A 19,926-nucleotide genomic window follows, 5' to 3' on the forward strand; every position below is an offset into this window, starting at 1 on the left:
CACATACACTTGAGATCGATGTAAACACTGCCAATTTACAGTTCGTGGCTACTGGTGTGAGCAGGGATACAACATTCCTTTTAGCTTTGATAACATTGCTACAACTATGACAAGAACATATGGCCTATTTGGTTATACGTCACCCTCTGCTATGTTCCGTTAGGGCAAGATGTGGTGGAGAAATTGAATACCACTATATGTGGTAGAAATCAATATTAGTTTGAGCTTATCTACGGAATCTGCTAGCCATTGGACAATATTTTTTCTCTTACTATAAATTAGCGAATAACATTTTCAGTTATGACTTAGTAGCCAAGCAAACATTATGGTAGCTTTTGTGGAGCTTAAGCTTTCATGTCAATCAAGCACCAGCGTGGAAAACTATGGGAGGCCACAACAGGCGTGGATCAAGACTTTGTTTAGTTGGTGTTTTTTTTTGGGTTTGGCTACTATAGCAATTTCGTTTGTATTTAACAATTATTATCTAATTATAGACTAACTAGTTCCAAAAGATTCGTCTTGCAAATTATAGACAAACTATGTATTATCTTTTTTTATCTATATTTAATACTCCGTACATGTATCGCAAGATTCGATATGATAAAGTCTTAAAAGATTCGTTTCGCAGATTACTTTTTAGCTGTGTAAGTCAAACCAAATTGGACCTAAACAAGACCTGAATCCAAACACCCCGTAGACTCCAAGAGGTGTTCTGTTGAAGCCTTGGAGGGGATTCGAGAATGGTGTTTTTTTGTTTTTGTTTTTGTTTTTGAAATCGATTCGAGAATGGTGTTGACTTTGGTGCTTGAGATGAAACGTGAAAACCCCGAATGAGAATGCTTACGACTTTTGACTAGCTAGGACACGGACATGTGGCCACCTCCTTTGGCAGCGGGCAGCGGCACACGATGCCAATCGCCAATCGGAATCGGCAGCTTAGTCCCCAGTTCTATTGTCACGGTTGTTCGCTAGTTTTCAATCTAGCGAACGATCCGATAGTTAATGTACGCCGGTCGCTCACCCTCCTCTCCCTCTCCTCTTTCCCTTTGCTTTTGACATCATCATGAAAAAGCAAAATATTTATTACAAATTACTATAACTTTTGAATGATATATCTATTTTTAATTCCGTCTACACCGGTATGTTCAACGTGACAAGGCGAACAAAACTAGACCCACTTCTATATGTTTCGAAGATTTTTATTTTTCTTGTAGCAATTTATGTATATTAACTTATAACATATAAGTTATATTACTAACTTATTCTGCTAAGTTATTTTGGTAACCTATTATGCTAAGTTGTATTGTATAATTTTTGTTTATGTATAATAATTGCATAACTTTCTATATACACTAGTGTATTAGTTGTGTAACTTATGTATATAAGTTGTATTGTGTAACTTATATCTCCCTCTATTCCAAATTATAAAATTTTTTGATATTTCTATATATATTGATTTTGCTATGTGTATACATATATAGTGGTGTCTAGATACATAGTAAATTCAATTTAGAAAAGTCAATATGCCTTATAATTTGAAATAATGAGAGTAAACTTATGTACTATAAATTTTTGAGAACAATTAAGTTAGCAATGTTGAGTTATTCCTCGAACTTGTTGTCTAGAAACACTTCTAAGTTAGTATTGTTAAGTTTATCATGAAAGTTATACTTTTTTTATTCTGTTTTATAAGTTATGAGCACATGCTTCTTAAAAAAAATAAAAATAAAGATCGGGTGATCTAGCAAAAGAAAGTGAAAAGAGAATTGAATGTCTTAAAAGAGAAAGAAAAATGATTTTTGTTCTGTCCAAAAATAGAAACTAACATATGCACTTTCTAAAAAAAATAATTATCGAAAATTGACCGCTACTTTCGTTTCGCTTAATGTTCGTGAAACAGTGGCGTCAGTCACGCTTCACCTGACAGACACTATCACGTTTACTTGAGTGCAGTGCAGCCCGTGTGTCACGAATCCGGAACACGCGCGTTCCAATCCCAAACCAACACAGCACACTCACCACGTTTTCCACGGCAAAGAGGCTCCTAGTACGGGGGGTCCTGTGATCCTGTCCTGTCCAGACGAAGAAATCCGTCCCGTCCCGTCCAGCGGACGTCCAGCACATGGTTTGGATTGGATTGGAATAGCCCCGTCCTCGTCGTCCCCTCGCTGAGCTCGGCAGACACGTCGCCATCGTCCGCGCCTGGCCCCCGTCCCCTCCCTCCTCGAGTTTTAACCCCGGCGCACACCAACCACCAGTTCAGGACTTCTTTCTCTGGCGCCTCCCTTTCCACCCCTCCTCCATTTCCCACTACCACCTCCCTCCCATGTCCGCCGCCTCCCTTCTCCCACACGGCGCCAGGCCCTGAGCTGCCGACTCACCGCCCTCTCCGCCGCTCGCCGGGGAGGCCTCTGGTCTCGTGATCGTCTCCATGGCCACCGCTGCCACCATCTCCCTCCTACAGCACGTCCGACCTCCGGCTTCGGGCGGTACTAGTCTTCTCCCCCTCCAGTGCCTCCGCCCTGTTCACTGCCGACGCTCGGCGCCAGCCTCCCACCACTCCCTCCAGCGCCGTCTCCGTCTCCGCCTCCCCACGCGCGGCGCACCCGCGGCCCGGCCCCGCGCCACGGCCGACCCGTCGTCCGCGCTCGATGCAGCGGCCGGGGAGGGCACCGACGCCACCACCGCGCTGCTCGACGTGAGCGGCATGATGTGCGGCGGCTGCGCGGCGCGGGTGCGGGCCATCCTGGCGGCGGACCCGCGGGTTGAGACGGCGGCGGTCAACCTCCTCGCCGAGTCCGCCGCGGTGCGGCTGCGGGCACCGGCGCCGCCGGGCGCGGGGGAGGAGCTCGCGGCCAGGCTCACGGAGTGCGGCTTCCCCACCACGGCGCGCCGAGGCGGGGCGGCCGCGGGCGCCGGGGAGAGCGCGCGCAAGTGGAGGGAGATGGCCGCCAGGAAGGAGGAGCTCCTGGCGCGGAGCCGGGGCCGAGTCGCGTTCGCGTGGACGCTCGTCGCGCTCTGCTGCGGCTCGCACGCGTCCCACATCCTGCACTCGCTCGGCATCCATATCGGCCATGGTGAGTTGGAACTACCATGAGACATTTCAGAGCGTGATCTGATTTTGCGGCATAGCAAAGTGAGGTTTAATATTGACGCGAAGGGCCCCCTCTGATCGGTCTGTGCTTGGTGCAGGAACGTTTTTGGATTTGTTGCATAATTCTTATGTGAAATGTGGCATTGCCACAGCTGCTCTGCTTGGGCCTGGAAGAGGTATAGTCGGTTCTCAATGTCTCCTCATATTGTGTACATGTTGTTTTGTTTAATCTTGATATGTTTTATATTCCATCAATTTCTAAGAATTAAGAATGTTAGGATTCAGGAAACTGAACAGCGCGAATTGCTAAGAGTTAGTAAGAAACAAAAATGAAGTTGGATGAAATGCCATCATGTTGTCAGCACTTGCTTCTCTAGCTATTCCATTCCCTCTTCGTCACATCATTTCAATGTGCCTCCAGATATACTGTTTGATGGTTTCAGAGCTTTCAAGCAAGGTTCCCCCAACATGAACTCTCTAGTAGGATTTGGCTCTGCAGCTGCATTTGCTATCAGTGCAGTAAGTAGGCCTATAGTCAATTTTTCTGTCCAACCATATAGTTTTATACTAATTTAGCTTTGCAAATCTTAAGGTGTCCTTGCTGAACCCTGAGTTGGAGTGGAATTCGACCTTTTTTGATGAACCGGTGAGTCAATTTTTGTATAGTCCTATTGATTGAGCTGTAATTTTTATCTTCGGCTCTTGTCATAGTGTTGCTCTGATCTTGGATCTTGCAATGGTTTTGACGAAAGCAGTGTCAGTTCACAGAACATGGAAACTTGGTTTTCTTTTCCCACATTAGTCGAACCAATTTGGTATTTGACTGAAAATAACAGTTGAGTCACGAGTTTTGTTCTGCATGCAAAATTTTGTTGAAGAAAGTTTTCTTGTAGCATGCAGGTCATGCTTCTTGGATTTGTACTTCTTGGACGATCTCTTGAAGAAAGTGCAAGGCTCAAGGCATCCAGTGATATGAATGAGCTCATTGTAAGTATTGATTTATAAATTATAACTATTGTCCCAGCAAGAAGCATTTTCCATTTTCATTTTACAATGCTAGAGACAGAAGATAAGATGGATAATATTTACTTCCATTTTCCACTTACCCTATAGAAAAATTATTGTTTCTTAAAATGAGATATAGAAAAGGAATGAACCATATATCATCGTGCAAGATAATTGATTCATTGAAACTAATGATGTCTGGTGATCTGTGGCAGTCACTGTTATCACCTCAGTCGAGATTAATTGTTACTTCCTCAAGTGATGACCCTTCTGCGGACACTAGTTTGAATTCTGATGCAATCACTGTCGAGGTTCCTGTTGATGATGTCCGTGTTGGAGACTCAATATTGGTCCTGCCAGGAGAAACTATACCAGTAGATGTATGGAGCTACTCCATAGTTTCATTTTTCTTATTTGCCAGTATTGTCGATCAACCCATTAATCCGTTTGAAACCCATTCTTGCAGGGGAATGTTATTGGAGGATCAAGTTTTGTTGACGAATCAATGCTTACTGGAGAGTCCTTGCCTGTAGCCAAGGAGATTGGTCTTCCTGTATTTTCAGGAACTGTGAACTGGGTATGTATAACTTCTTGCCTGAACGCATGACCCTAGGTCTGATTCCAATAAGATGTTTCCAATCAACTCTATTTGTTAAGTGCTTGGAAAAATGAATGTCCTGTTACTCTAAAATGCCATCTGCCCTCTGTCTAAAGTGTGACTGGTGTATCAGTAAGCTCTTCACTCATTTGTCATGTCTTGATTGATGTCCAAAGGATGCTTTAACTAGATACACTTCATAAAATTCACTACAATGCCTTGTGCCACTTCTTCAACTTTGATGTTCCACTACCTTCATATGTTCAGATGCCTTTCACTCTTCTTAGCTGGATAAGTAACAACCTTTTATTTGACTTGTTTTGAAGGATGGCCCGCTAAAGATCAGAGCAACATGTACTGGACCGTCATCAACAATAGCTAAGATAGTCCGCATGGTTGTGAAAAACACTCTTTGCTGTTGAGAGTAAAACGAAGGGAGAAAAGGGTGTTTAACTATATATGTATCCTTGAACAGGTTGAGGATGCCCAGGCACGTGAAGCTCCTGTTCAAAGGCTTGCAGATTCCATTGCAGGACCATTTGTGTATACTGTTATGACATTGGCTGCAGCAACCTTTTCCTTCTGGTGTGCTCTTGTTTTTATTTTCTTCTATGAAAATCCTGTTGTGACTAAAAAAATATTGTTTTTCTAACCCTCTCCCTCCCTAAGGTATTATATTGGCACACACGTATTTCCGGAGGTTCTTTTCAATGATATTGCTGGCCCAGATGGAGATTCATTACTTTTGAGTATAAAGCTTGCTGTGGATGTACTAGTAAGTGGCCCTGCTATAGTTTCCTTTAATAATAGAAGAAAAAACTCAGCATTACTAACTCTTGGAGTTTTATCAAATTGACTGATTTCACAGTTGATCAACTAACATGTACCCTTAATATGGTGTGATAATTGCACATGCAAAACCTGAAATCCCATTCGATCTTTCGTAAAACCATGTTTGAAGCGTTTGTTTGGACTAATTTTGTGAACTTTACTCCCTGCAGGTTGTTTCCTGTCCTTGTGCACTTGGATTAGCTACACCTACAGCTATCTTAATAGGAACTTCCCTAGGTAACTTTCTATACCATCTGTTTCCATCCATTTGTTCCAATCTTTGATAATATAATGGGGACTATAGATTATGGATGAAAATTTTTTGGGTGTCACATCGGATGTGTCGGAAGGATATCGGAAGGGGTTATTAGAAACTAATAAAAAAACAAATTACATAGCTCGTCAGGAAACTGCAAGACAAATTTATTAAGCATAATTAATCTGTCATTAGCATATGTAGGTTACTGTAGCACTTAAGGCTAATCATGGAGTAACTAGACTTAAAAGATTCGTCTCGCGATTCTCAACTAAACTGTGTAATTATTTTATTTTTTATCTACATTTAATGTTTTATGCATGTGTCTAAAGATTCGATGGGATAGATGAAAAATTTTTAGGTGGGGAACTAAACAGGGCCTAATTATCAATTGCTCACTATACTTTTGAACAGAAACTTTCCTGATTGCATATTTTTGTTTACCATGACTTCCTGTCACTTCGGTTTTCTTTAATAGGTGCTAAAAGAGGGTTACTTATTAGAGGAGGTGATGTTTTAGAGCGTTTGGCTGGAATAGATGCTCTTGTGCTTGATAAAGTATGTGGTTTTTCATTTCACCTTTTTTTCATGGTAAACTGCTATTCTCAATGTTGTGTTTTTTCTCATTACAAACAATTTATTCCAATTCTAGACAGGGACACTTACAGAAGGAAAACCAGTAGTTACTTCTATTGCTTCTCTGGCATATGAAGATACAGAGATTCTTCGTCTTGCTGCTGCAGTGGAGAAAACAGCATTGCATCCAATTGCAAATGCTATAATGAACAAGGCTGAACTACTCAAGCTAGATATTCCGATCACAAGTGGTCAGCTTACAGAGCCTGGATTTGGCTGTTTGGCGGAAGTAGATGGGAGTTTAGTTGCAGTAGGCACTTTGGATTGGGTGCATGATCGTTTTGAAACTAAAGCATCACCTACTGAACTGAGAGACCTTAGAAACCGGCTGGAGTCTATGTTGTCAAGTGAAGCATCATCATCAAATCAGTCAAAGTCAATTGCTTATGTTGGTCGTGAAGGAGAAGGAATTATAGGTGCTATTGCTATATCAGATATTTTACGAGAAGATGCAAACTTAACTGTGGAGAGGTATTTTCTGGAGTGATTGTTTGCATTTTAACTGTGTTTTCTCGGTACAGATACATTTCTCTTATCCAACAGGGTTATCCTCAGAGGCGTCGTGAAATGCTGCTGCAAGATTCTTAGATATTTTAATGTTATTTTTGAAGTAGCATGCAAGTTTTGCAACTATTACTGCCTTATCTGTATAGTTAAAGCAGTGCAGCATGTTTAAACTTGTCTTGTCTTGTTAATCATCAGGTTGCAGCAGGAAAGCATTACAACGTTTCTACTGTCAGGGGATAGGGAAGAAGCAGTGACAAGCATCGGGAGGACTATTGGAATCAGGGATGAAAACATAAAGTCTTCCCTAACTCCGCAAGACAAAGCAAGCATTATATCAACTTTGCAAGGGAAGGGACACAGAGTTGCAATGGTAATGAAATCTGATGCTTTATTGGTGTTCTATCATGGACAGGTCAAATATCCATACTTGTGATTCATAGACCAAAAGTATCGTCCAAAAGTATAAATATCTACAGAAGTTTCAATTTGAGATAATACACATAGTTCAAAATTGCTCACCGACAACTTTGTGTCAAGTACTTGTCTTTTTTTATTGAACTTGACCTTTTTTTACCTGCATTGACTCCTAACAACATTGATTTGTACTTCCTGTTGTCCAGGTTGGTGATGGAATAAATGATGCGCCGTCTTTGGCAGCTGCAGATGTTGGAATAGCCATGCGAACTCACTCAAAAGAGAACGCTGCCTCTGATGCAGCTTCAGTTGTTCTATTAGGCAACAGACTTTCTCAGGTAAGGTTCTTTGTTGTAATGGTTCTCTCATCTGAATAACTCAAGTGCCATTAACAGAGATCAAACAATCGCTTGCTCAGGTGGTAGATGCACTATCCCTGTCGAAGGCAACGATGGCAAAAGTTCACCAAAATTTAGCCTGGGCAGTGGCATATAACATAGTAGCCATTCCAATTGCCGCTGGAGTGTTACTGCCACAATATGATTTCGCCATGACACCATCTCTCTCAGGTAATTTCTACTGAGGATTACACACTTCGTCTGTTATGCCATGTTTTCCTCATATTGGGTTGTCGAGCTTTGGTACTGACGCTATATTTGGCGATTTATCACTCAGGGGGATTGATGGCCCTTAGCTCCATCTTTGTCGTCAGCAATTCTTTGCTTCTGCAGCTGCATGGGTCGTTTCAGAACACAGAAAAACGGCAGGGTGATTTGAGCTCAAGATTAAACTGAATTATTGGGTTTAGTTTGACCCAGCCGAAGGACAGTGCTTCAGGATGGTACTGGATGATAGAGGGTGCTGTACTGGTTTTCCAGCTCCGGCTAATTGTCAGTAGTAGGCTAGTACCGTGTTGGTGTACAGTTTATCTAGCCAACCAGAGTAGCAACCCGAAGGGCAATAATGTTAGCAATTTACCACGGCCTTCAAACATTGTAAATTTGTAATGGCGCTGCTGTAAACAAAGATGTCATTGGGGCGTATGATTGTTCATGGTCAAGCTAAGCTTCATTATATGGAAAGTTCTAACAGTAGTACATAGTAGCCCCTAAGAACAAATAGCAACTCTGGTTGATTATATATTCTGGCCACACTATAATGGCCATCATACCTCTGAACAATAACATAGCTAGGAGATTACTATTTATTCTTCTACTTCCATTCATTGGTGGTTCTAGCACTCCTCGAATCCATCGTTGATGGCCCAGTGCACCTTCTTGCCGCTGCTGCTCCGCATCACTTTCTCGTCGACGGCCTTCACCCCGGCCTCCGCAGCGGCCGCCGACTCAGCCTGCACACGCGCCATCTTCCTCCCTCGCTTTCTCGCCGCGGCCGCCTTCTCCGTCTCTGCCGCCTGGTACTCCCTGGCCCACCGCCGGCTCACCACGCACGTGGCCGCCAGCGCCACGGCCTGCGCCACGAACATGGCCAGCAGGAGCAGCTCCTCCAGGAACGCCAGCACGAACTGCTCCCGGCGGTCCCTGTCGGAGCCGAGGAGGCGGAGGCTGTGGTCGTGGCGGAGGAAGAAAGCCAGGGAGGCCAGCGCGTGGCCGGACAGCGCGGCGAGCGCGAGCGCCGCGTGCGCGGCGAGGCAGAGGTGGGTGAGCTGGGCGTGGAGCGCCGCGAGCGCGGACAGCAGGGTGGTGGCGTGCACGGAGACGAGCGCCCAGCCGAAGGGCGTCGGGCGCGGGCGGAGGAGGAAGACCGGGCCGAGCGCGGCGGCGGCGAGGACGAGGAGGGAGAGGTTGAGGAGCCAGACCAGCAGGTTGGGAAGGGAGCAGCAGCTCCGCAGGCTCGAGTTCCCGGTGGCGGACGCCATTAGCTTCTGGGTGTGCGACTGGTTCTGGCCCGCCGTGCTTGTGTTCTCAGTGCGACAGTGATCGAGTGAGTCAGTGATGTGGTGTTGAGTTGAGAGGAGCAGGGGAAGTTTGAATACAGAGTGCGTGGCGCGTGGGGAAGTTTAAATACAGGGTGGAAGGAGTGACCGTTGAGCGGAGCAACGGCTAAGTTGGCGCCGGGAGTGTGGAGCCTATGATTACTGTCTGCTCCTCTAGTTTCCTGTGCTGGAGGAGCCACTGCCATATGCATGGATGCTAGCTTTGTGATACCAAAAAAAAAAGTTAAAGGTTAACTGAATTGGACAGTTGGTGCCACTGTAAATGTTACGGTTTGGAAATACACTACTCTCTGATGACAGTTTGTGTACCTAAAAGTTTTTTTAAGGGTTGGAGATATAATTGGATAACGCAACATGGAGCAAGAAAACGTGTACGGTGCTCACTGCGGCAAATATAATGGTGTTGTCTTCTCCGATTGTATGTGATCTTATGTAGTGCTGTGTAATTGTAAGGCGATTTAATAAATATTCTCTCTGTTTCAAAATAAATCTTTAACTCGCATCTTGATGAGTAAAATGATTTTAACTTTAACTAAATATATATAAAAATATTAATGTTTACGATACATGATAAACATCATTAGATTAACTACACTGTATATTTTCATAATAAATCTATTTAGAGATACAAATGCTAGTACTATTTTATAAATATAGTTAAAGTTGAAATCGGTTGACTTCTCAAAAAATGAGATAAAGACTTATTTTGGGACGGAGGAAGTAATAATAGTGTATAATGGATATCTTTTAAATTGTTTTGTAGTAACTCACAATTAATAATAAAATTAAAGTTGTAAGTTGTATGAATCGTAGTAACTCCTGAACTTGTTAAGCGGTGTCACTTAAGTCCTCAAACCTTGAAAATGCATTTTAGGTCCTCAAATTTGTTAAATGGCGCACCTCAGGTCCATATTCCATGTCCTGTCGAGTATAGATTTGTCTCCTCTTCTCTCAGTCTGAGCTCGCCTAAGTGCTAGTTGTCATCCTCACTGCGGGCGTGAAGGTCCGACTTAGCCACGGAGCGGGCAGGGTGGTGACGGCCTGCCGGCGGCGCTAAACCTACTGTCGAGGACTGGATATCATGACCACAATGGCTTGAGTTGGGCGCGTTGTGCTACTACAGTCGGTGCTACCCCACACTCGAGGCCACGGGGGCACACTCATCGGCGCGGACAAGTTTTCCATGGCGGTCGCTGCCTTGAGCGGTACCGGAGGACTACGATGCTATTACCTTTGTTTTGGGTAATGCGGGGCCGATGAGAGATTTTGTTTGAACACCAAAAAACAGGCCGGCACTGTTGATGGATTATCCAAATCACATTTGACATGGTCCAAAGCCCACAATTGAGTAGAGTATCTGTTAGACACAGCTATTTTAGAACCATGACATCTGTTGAGAGCAGAAGAGTGGTACTACTAAAAAGCTTACAAACCTTTCAAGCCACTTGTGAAACTTCCAAACGGTGCAAGATGCTGGCACTTGTTCCTGTACCTTGACTGCTGACTGACTCTCTGCTTGAAAAGACAATTCTTGTTTCTGCATACAGAGATGTGACAAGGATCAGAAAGCAAGGGTCTCCCCGTGCCCCGTGGCCATGACTTCCTGCCTTCTCCTCGTCGCTGCCTCGGCCATCCTCTTCGTCGTGGCCGCTGGGAAGGACAACAAGATCATGAAGCCGTTTAATCCGTCCTGCTCGACGACGGACAACTACACCGACGACAGCCAGTACAAGAAGAACCTGGACGAGCTCCTAGCGACGCTCCCCACGGCGGCCGTCGACAATGGCTGGTTCTACAAGGGCAGCGCCGGGGCGGGGGCCGACGAGGCGTTCGGCCTCATCATGTGCTTCGCGGACCGCAGCGCGGCGCAGTGCCTCGACTGCCTGACCCGAGCGCCGGCGGGGATCACGACGATGTGCCCGGGCAGCCGAAACGTGAGCGCCGCGTACGACGCGTGCGTGCTCCGGTACTCGGCCGCGCCGATCCCCGCCGCTGCGGACCTCAACGCCGTGTTCAGCGTGGACGCGTACATCATCGGGTTGCCGGTGACCCCCGAAGCGGTGCGGGCCGCCTGGGTGCCGCTGGTGAGCAAGCTCACGGGCGGCATCGCCGCTTCGCCGCTGCGGATCTTCAATAGCAGCACGCCCTACTCGGGAGCGGGGGCGCAGCTGATGTACGGGCTGGCGCAGTGCACCAGGGACCTCAACACCAGCGAGTGCGTGAGCTGCATCTCGAGCTACGCCAGCTTGCTGGGGCAGCTGTATGACAACACCACCGGAGGCTCCATCAAGGGGTACAGCTGCTACTTTGTCTACCTGCTCGCCCCGCTAGACAACATCACCTTGCCGCCAGCGCCGGCATCGGAGCCGCCCCTACCGCCTTCGCCTTCGCCGCCTCTACCGCCTTCGCCTTCGCCGCCGACGCCACATTCTCCAAGTAAACATCTTCTTCCTCTATGGATTGATGCAGTGCAATACAATGCAACAACAACGTTGACGCTGTCTTTTGCACCACCACAGAAGCTTCAAAGACAGGGATCGTGATCGGCGTGTCCGCCGGTTCAGTCTCAACCTTGCTCGTTATTCTGGGCTTCTCCATATGGCTCCTTCTCCGGCGACGACGGAGGAAACAGGCTACAATCCTTGAGGAAGCGAAGGAGAAAGAGCTGGGTTTGGGAGACGGCGGCGGCTTCTTCGACGAGGAGACGGAGATGGAAGACGAGTTCGAGAAAGGGACCGGACCGAAGCGGTTCCGCTGCAGCGAGCTCGCTGTTGCCACCGGCAACTTTGCCGATGACAGGAAGCTCGGGGAAGGAGGATTCGGATCGGTGTACAGAGGATTCTTGAAGGAGATGAACCTTCACGTCGCCATCAAGAGGGTGTCCAAGGGCTCGAAGCAGGGGAGGAAGGAGTACGCCACGGAGGTGAAGATCATCAGCAGGCTCAGGCACCGCAACCTGGTGCAGCTCATCGGCTGGTGCCACGGCGGCGGCGAGCTGCTCCTCGTCTACGAGATGATGCCCAACGGCAGCCTCGACAAGCACCTCTACAGCACCGGCAACACTGCGCTTCTGCCATGGCCGCTCCGGCACGAGATCGTGCTGGGCCTGGGGTCGGCCCTCCTCTACCTGCACGAGGAGTGGGAGCAGTGTGTGGTACATAGGGACATCAAGCCCAGCAACGTGATGCTGGACGCGTCCTTCCACGCCAAGCTCGGCGACTTCGGGCTCGCCAGGCTCGTCGACCATGGCCGGGGCTCGCACACCACTATGCTCGCCGGAACCATGGGGTACGTGGACCCGGAGTGCTTGATCACCGGCAAGGCGAACGCCGAGTCGGACGTCTACAGCTTCGGCATCGTCCTCCTGGAGATCAGCTGCGGCAGGCGGCCTCTAGTGGCTCGCCGCGAGGAAGAAGACGCGATCCACATCGTGCAGTGGGTGTGGGAGTGCTACGGCAGGGGAGCCATCCTAGACGCCGCCGACGCGAGGCTGAAGGGTGAGTTCGACGCCCGGGGGATGGAGACGGTGATGGTCGTCGGACTCTGGTGCGCGCACCCTGACCGGAACCACCGGCCGTCCATCAGGCAAGCCGTCAACGTGCTGCGGTATGAGGCGCCACTGCCCAATCTACCGGCGGGGATGCCGGTGGCAACATACGTGCCACTGTTAGATTATTTTAACTGAAATGTGGCCCATGTAAAGGAAACTATTCTTATTATTAAATGTCTTATTGCGATGGTTGCTAGACTTATCTAAATTGAATTAATTTTAATTAATTATTCCAGTGTTGATTGGGCACCACCAGAATAACCCAGCTCACAACTGAATTTGAAAGAGTTCTTGTCAACCAAAGCACAAGGTATTTTGCTGGCTGCTATTGAATGACGGATTGAGCTTAAGAAACATTCTAAGAAGAAAGCACATGCATCTTGAATCATATAATTGTGAGCTCTGCATCCAAGGAATTGAAGAAACAAACATCTAGACACCTCTTCTTTAGCTGCCCTTCTGCACAGCAGTGCTGGGGTTTCTTCAACTTGATGGTTTCACCCAACAGCAATGTTTCTGATAACTTCAGTGCTCTCAAGAGTCAGATACATTCTCAATTCTTCGTGGAAATGATTATCCTCATCTGTTGGGCAATCTGGTAAGCTAGAAATAAGCTAATCTTTAATACAAGGCAAACAAGCTTACAAGAATGTACGTGAAGTTTTTTCAAAGAAATAAAGATGGTCAGTCCAAGAGTAAAGTCAAGTCTTTCTTCATCCTTTGATCAATGGCTACAATCCTTCTGTTTTTTTATTTCCTTTTCTGTTCCTTGATCTGTTTTTTTTTTACCCTTCCCTCTCCCTTTGTTTGGTGTTTTGTTTTGTCTTGTAAACCTTTTACTCCTTAATAAATTTATGTAGGGGTCATGCCCCCCTCTAGTTTAATAAAAAAATGTATTCTAGTGCTTTAAGATCCGTGTATCTTTTTTTTTAAGAAGACAACCGGAGCAAAACTTATGAGATAAAAAAGAGTAACTTTTGAATTTGGCAAAGCAACCCGAGGATGTGGCCTTCAGGATGAAAGAAGTTAACTAACATTCCTTAGCGGTGACTAGAACTCATGATGGTGTTTATAGCTGTTGTTTGTGTTATTGAGCGGTCCTCAGCCTCTTTGTTTTTCTTGTGGCGATCGTCCTGGCCCTTTAGTTTCTTTTTGCATTTAGTTGTTTTTTCCACAGTGTTTTCTCCAGCTGAATTTGGACTAGACGCTAAGAGCAACTCCAGCCCACCTCCTAAACAAGTTCCTATTTTAAATTTAGAAACTTACTCCAAAAAATTCAACTCCAACTCACCTTCTACTTGGGCTCCCATTTTTCATGTCCTTACAAATTATAGTTTCAGCCCCTCACATCCAGAACCCCTTATTCAATGGATCTCACCCACCTTTCTCTCCCAACCCATAAATCAAGACAAGAATTACAAATGGTGGAGTTGATGTAGGATTTATCAATGACAGGTGGGTCCTATGTGAGATAAGGACTTGTCTATTTTTTCTATTGGAGTTGGGTCTTAATTTGAGCCTCTACTTTTTTTTATTATAGCCTGTAAATAAAAATTTAAGGGCTTAATTTAGGGACTTGGGCTGGAGTTGCTCTAAGGTCGTTTGGTTTTTTCACTGTACCTTTTTTTAAATATAATTGCAGCAAACCTCTTGCGATAAGGCCAGTCTCAATGCATAGTTTCATGACACAGTTACCAAGACTATAAACTAGGTAACCGAGCCACAAGAGTTTCATGGGAATGAAACTTCTCTCTCATCTGATGAAACTCCTTCATTTAATGACCCTACCAAGTCAGCAATTTTACTTATGTGACACCATATTTAATGTGCATGACACTCCCATGAAACCAGCCTCGGCCCTGGGAGGGTTCGAGCTGTTCCATGGCACAGGCCCCTTGACGTCAAGGGGCCCAACCCCATATACGGAAGCTGTAGGTATAGGAGCCCAATAGCCTATAAGGAAAGCCAAGAGCCAAGGACACGGAAAGACATGTACGTGAAAGTGAAACGGCGCGTCGGAGAGATATGCAAGTTTCATACGTATATACTTAGACCTTGTTTAATGCACCCAAAAACACAAAACTTTACAAGATTCCCCCTCACATCGAATCTTGTGGCACTTGCATAGAACATTAAATATAGATAAAAAAGATAACTAATTGTACAGTTTACCTGTAAATCATGATACGAATCTTTTAAGCCTAGTTAAAATGAAATGGATCAATTTCTAGGCCTTGTTTAGTTCACCCAAAAACCAAAAAGTTTTCAAGATTCCCTGTCACATCGAATCTTTTGGCACATGCATGAAGCATTTAATATGGACAAAAAATAAAAACTAATTGCACAGCTTAACTGTAAATTGCGAGACGAATCTTTTGATCCTAACTAGTCTATAATTGGACAATATTTGCCACAAACGAACGAAAATGCTACAGTAGCGAAATCCAAAATCTTTTCGCATCTAAACAAGGCCTTAATCACCCAATCTTTATAGGGATTTAGGAATTCTTACCGAGTTACATGTAACTAAGACAACAAATAGTCATTTACTAGATGAAATTGATATTGATGCCATCATCGATGATGTCGCATCAATAAATATTAGATGACTTCGCATTTATAAATGTTAGAAAAAACTTTTAAGGTAAAATATATAAACTTGTTTAATAAGAATGTATTTTTAGTATACATTATATTTATTAAAATTATTATTATATTATTGGAGTTGTATTAAAGGGTCCATCTTTCTAGCTTTGCTCCGGACCTCTGAACTGACAAGACCGGTCCCGCATGAAACATGCATTGAGACTGGCCTAATGATTCGACCCGGGCGTCCGGACGGACCAGGCTCAGGCCGCACCGTTCCCTCACTCGTGGGCCGTGGCCACCGCAGGAGACACCGCCGCTCCCACCCCTGTGGTTGACGCCGCTAGCTCCGCACCGTCCGCGTCTTCGCCCCAGCCTCCCCTTCCTCTCTCTGGCCCAAAGCGCGGCCATCTGGCGCAGCCCCCCGGCGGGATGGCCGCTCACCCGCATCGCGCGCCGCGTGCCGCCGCTCCGCCCCACTACCTCGTTGCTCCTCCAAAACATGAACAGAGGCAACAGCAAATCTAAACTTTTGAAAACCATAGTGTTGCTAGAACAGCAGTCACCAGTCAGTCATTTTAGAGTTTTATTAAAAACTCTACTCTTCGTCTATTCTAAAGTTACAATTTATTGATACTACAGTTTCTTAGTACAGCATCAGAATAGGGCTTGACGCTTAGCCAAAGACAGCTTCGGCAATGTTATCCGCTGGCAAGCGTCAAGGCTCCGGCGCACGGACACCGCTGTCATCTGATGCCAGGTTACCGTAGAGCTGGAACAGCATCGTGTTCATCACGACGAACAGCATTATCTTTTGCAACCCACACTTCCAGAGCAGTAGAGGTGACGATCAGACGGCAGAAAATGGCCAAATCTCTAAAATCATTTGTCGCAAACTATATGATTGATTTACATAATGGATAAAGATATGCGCAAAGCAAACAAAAAATAACTCTGCGTTAGTTCACGATTTCAGCTAAGCTATTTTTTCCCAGGCAATCAAGAGCATAATTTGGAGGGTCAAGACATTATATTCACAAATCCAAAATCGGGCAGTCATCTAGCAGACTAGACTAGGAAAATGCCCAGCAGGATGAACAGTTGTGCTCCTCAGGCTTGCATGGGTCAGCTAGGAAGCGTGTAGATCTTATCAGCAAGGTACCTGCAAGTAAAATCAAACGAATTAGTTCTGAACTTCATTTCATGTGCTACCTGGACAGAAATGGGTGTCTCATCTGTGAACAAATTAAACACACAGCAACTCGGGTAGTTCTCCATAGTAGGAGTACTGCATACTGCATAGAGCAGCAATAGTTCAGGATGCATAATCATAAATTTGAACAAGCACCGCACCAACCACACTGTCGGATATAGTTACAAGCTCACTCTATTCTTTTGACAAAACTGTTCCTAAATGGAAGAGGTGTTAACAATTTCTACCCAGTTGAAGGAAATAAAGTTCAGTCACCATGTCACATCTAGGTAAAGACCATAAATGAGGCACTATGCCATTAGTGAAGCAACCGAACAAGAAGGCTAGCAATTTTATTCAGTGTATTAGTCCGAATGTTACATCATAACTGTACATAGCTAGAAAAAAAAAGCACTGAGAGAAAAAGTGAGACATCTTTATAAAATACTAAAAAGGATGTTTTCCAATTACCTCAAGAGTCATAAATCCTTATCATGTATCTGATGTCTTGACGGCACATAGGGCACAACGGTTCAACCTCACGCTCCATTCTTAATGCGCATTTGCAACAGCAGACAAGATGCCCACATGGAATAAAAGCTGCTTTCCTTCTCTTCCTTAAGCACACAACACATAGTTGGCCGTCTCCTACATCATCATCATCATCATCACTAGAGTTATCTTCCCGAATAGCATCTTCAGCATCCTCAAACATCTGTTGTGCCTGCCTAGCCTCTCTCCGTAGTTTGATTCTCTTCCAGCCCCTGCAACATTGTAAGCTTCAAATTGTCAGTACATAGAACTGCAAAAACTGAAATTGTCAGTACATAGAACTGCAAAAACTGAAATTGCTCAACAGGATATCTCTAAATAATTAATTACCAATCATCATAACTCAAATAATAGAAAAAAATGACATAATTTGATAGATCAAGACAAGAACTTTGCAAAGTATCTTAGTATATCGGTTCATGACTGATACCTGTAAATGGCATGGCCCACTAAGCAAACCGACAAGGTTCCCAAAACAATACTACCCCAAAAGAGTATCCTAGCACGTGAAGCCAGCTGAGCTTGCATCTCATCCTTGGTTAGTTCAGATCTGAGTGAAGGGAAAGCGTTAAAAACTTGTGCACCGAGAGAATGCATGTCCTCCTTCCCTTATTCACAAGGAATTTCATAGAGGCGAAAATGGTGTTTGGCATCAGCAAGAAAGAAAGAATATGAAAACATATTACCAAATAACATCTTACAAGAAAAAGGGGATCTCTGGGCACGATGTGATCTCGACACTTTCTGCATTCTTTGCTCGGCATAGTCCTATTGCTGTAATTTTCTTACCAATCGGTAGTATTTTTTCTTCATCCAACAATGCAATCTATGGAACAAATAACATAACAGCTTAGGAGATATACCCCAGGGCTGAATATTGCATAGGTAAATATATGTTGTTAATTCAACAATCAAAAGAACATACCGGATAGCCGTTGCCAATAATAGTTTGAAACAATGTGTACGGAGTTGTCTCAAGTGGGATAAGTTTATGAAACACTGTAGTAAGAGGCAACGGTTGATAATCCACCTCATCCACATTTATATGCACCACTCCTGTAGAATTTCCTAACTCAGTACTAGCCAGAACAAACGGAACCTGGCGAAAGAGAAGCACTGTCAAAATCGAGGTAAAGGTTATCCTAATAATAATATTGTATGGGTGTAGATGGAATACCGCTCTAAAAGATGTCACAATTTGCTCTTTCCATGATCTGAAAAGAAGAGCATGCAGATCAAAGGTCCATCCAAAGATGCCTCTCCATTCTGTGAACAAACACTACAAAGTACAAGACCACATACCACCAGTTAGACATTGACATAGACGACGAATAGCAAACAGATTCAGTGTTTTACAACAACAAAGGGGAAAAAGGGTAAGCATTCTCTTATAACAAACTTCAAACTCAGGTAACTTGAAAATATATTAAGACTTGGTATTATCAAAGTGTTGTTAACAATTCTCATATCACAGAAATTCGAACACACAAGCCAATCTAGAAACCATGAAATTAGAAAATATTTACCGAAGTACCCAATCCTGCAGAAGGGAATCATGGAACTCCAAACTACTAAGCCTCTAATTCCTGTAAGCCACTAAAAATAATGAAAGGAAATGGGAAACCCTGAAGAAGGGAGACTCTCTATGTTTAAATTTGTACAACAATTGGAGGCCTCTATCTAATTAGTGTAGCAGGATTTACACTAGACAGGGTGTCATGACGGCTCCAATGGCCAAAACGGCTAGTGCTTCATCTGAATCCCGCATCGACTATTATCTCGTTGCCACGAGAGCCATCACAAGGCACCCAATCCTTGAACATTTATTTTTAAGACGAAAACTAAAACAGAAACGCAGCATCCTTACTGACTAGGGCTAGCATAAACCCTAATCTGAAATTCTGAACGATGGCCGCAACGAGCAAGTCTCCAGCGTACGACGGCGGGACTCACCATCTGGGTGTGCTTGACGACGACGCCCGCCTCGCTTGAGAACGGGGCCCGGAGGAACGAGCCCTGGGTCCGCACGTAGCCCCGCACCGCGGCGATCCGCGGCTCGTTGCCGTCGCCCCGGAGGAGGGAGCGGGCGTCACCGATGGAGGCCGTCGCCGCGGAGGCGACGAGGCGCAGCTGGCCCGAGACGGCGAGGTACTTGACCCACGACGCGACGGCGACGGCCGCCGTGCCGAGCCCGAGCACCGCCCCGTCCAGCGAGGCGGCGAGGCGCACCAGCGCCTCGGCCGTCTCGCGGTCACGCGCCGACATGGCTGGGCTGTGTTGGCTTGGGTCTCGACGCAGCACGGCGAGTCGGCGATGCCCCCCTGCTCGTCTTGTGCGGTCCGATCTCGGGTTCGAGCCGGAGATAACTCTGGTGCTCCTCCGGTCCTCCGTGTAAACCACACGGGGAGGTTGGCCCACACGCGTGGAGGTGGAGCCTTCGAGGTCAGTACTGGTTTTGGTTAAGGAGTACGAATTCGATTCGATTTTGTAAATTTTCAGAAAATTTTATAAGTAAAGGCCGTTGAATAAGTCTCATTAATCTCGGTCATCCAATCGTTTTATGCAATTTGCACGTGACTTATGAATTCATAAGTGATTTTTTTTTTGTAATTTTATTTACCAGGATAAGCGCTCGGCACAGCTCCAGCGAAGTAATAACAAACCTCACGTCTCACTATGAAGGGCAATGCAACATATTCGATTTGTACATATGGCTACCATAGATCTGTTTACCTGACATGCGAGGCA

General features: G+C 45.4%; 4 protein-coding genes across 4 annotated transcripts; 2 read left to right on the forward strand and 2 right to left on the reverse strand.

Annotated features, from left to right (window-relative positions):
* Nucleotides 2,258–8,419, forward strand: LOC8059792 (copper-transporting ATPase PAA2, chloroplastic). Its single transcript, XM_021447986.1, has 17 exons — nt 2,258–3,077; nt 3,193–3,270; nt 3,516–3,613; nt 3,687–3,740; nt 3,995–4,081; nt 4,315–4,479; nt 4,566–4,676; nt 5,024–5,092; nt 5,173–5,282; nt 5,367–5,472; nt 5,699–5,765; nt 6,263–6,342; nt 6,437–6,891; nt 7,123–7,297; nt 7,548–7,679; nt 7,760–7,910; nt 8,017–8,419. The coding sequence occupies exons 1-17, from the start codon at nt 2,432–2,434 to the stop codon at nt 8,133–8,135; spliced, it is 2,703 nt and encodes a 900-aa protein (XP_021303661.1). The 5' UTR covers nt 2,258–2,431; the 3' UTR covers nt 8,136–8,419.
* On the reverse strand, nt 8,451–9,750 carry LOC8082021. The gene has a single exon (XM_002468360.2). The coding sequence runs from the start codon at nt 9,218–9,220 to the stop codon at nt 8,576–8,578; it is 645 nt and encodes a 214-aa protein (XP_002468405.1). The 5' UTR covers nt 9,221–9,750; the 3' UTR covers nt 8,451–8,575.
* On the forward strand, nt 9,653–12,983 carry LOC8059793 (L-type lectin-domain containing receptor kinase IX.1). Its single transcript, XM_021453435.1, has 3 exons — nt 9,653–9,716; nt 10,823–11,734; nt 11,821–12,983. The coding sequence occupies exons 1-3, from the start codon at nt 9,653–9,655 to the stop codon at nt 12,981–12,983; spliced, it is 2,139 nt and encodes a 712-aa protein (XP_021309110.1).
* LOC8082022 (E3 ubiquitin-protein ligase SPL2) lies at nt 15,997–19,579 on the reverse strand. Its single transcript, XM_002468361.2, has 7 exons — nt 19,132–19,579; nt 18,356–18,457; nt 18,104–18,277; nt 17,880–18,004; nt 17,609–17,728; nt 17,098–17,390; nt 15,997–16,596 (listed from the first exon to the last, which is right to left on the reverse strand). The coding sequence occupies exons 1-6, from the start codon at nt 19,441–19,443 to the stop codon at nt 17,099–17,101; spliced, it is 1,125 nt and encodes a 374-aa protein (XP_002468406.1). The 5' UTR covers nt 19,444–19,579; the 3' UTR covers nt 15,997–16,596; nt 17,098.

This window comes from Sorghum bicolor, chromosome 1 (genome assembly GCF_000003195.3).
Source record: "Sorghum bicolor cultivar BTx623 chromosome 1, Sorghum_bicolor_NCBIv3, whole genome shotgun sequence".
In the NCBI taxonomy this organism is placed as follows: domain Eukaryota; kingdom Viridiplantae; phylum Streptophyta; class Magnoliopsida; order Poales; family Poaceae; genus Sorghum; species Sorghum bicolor.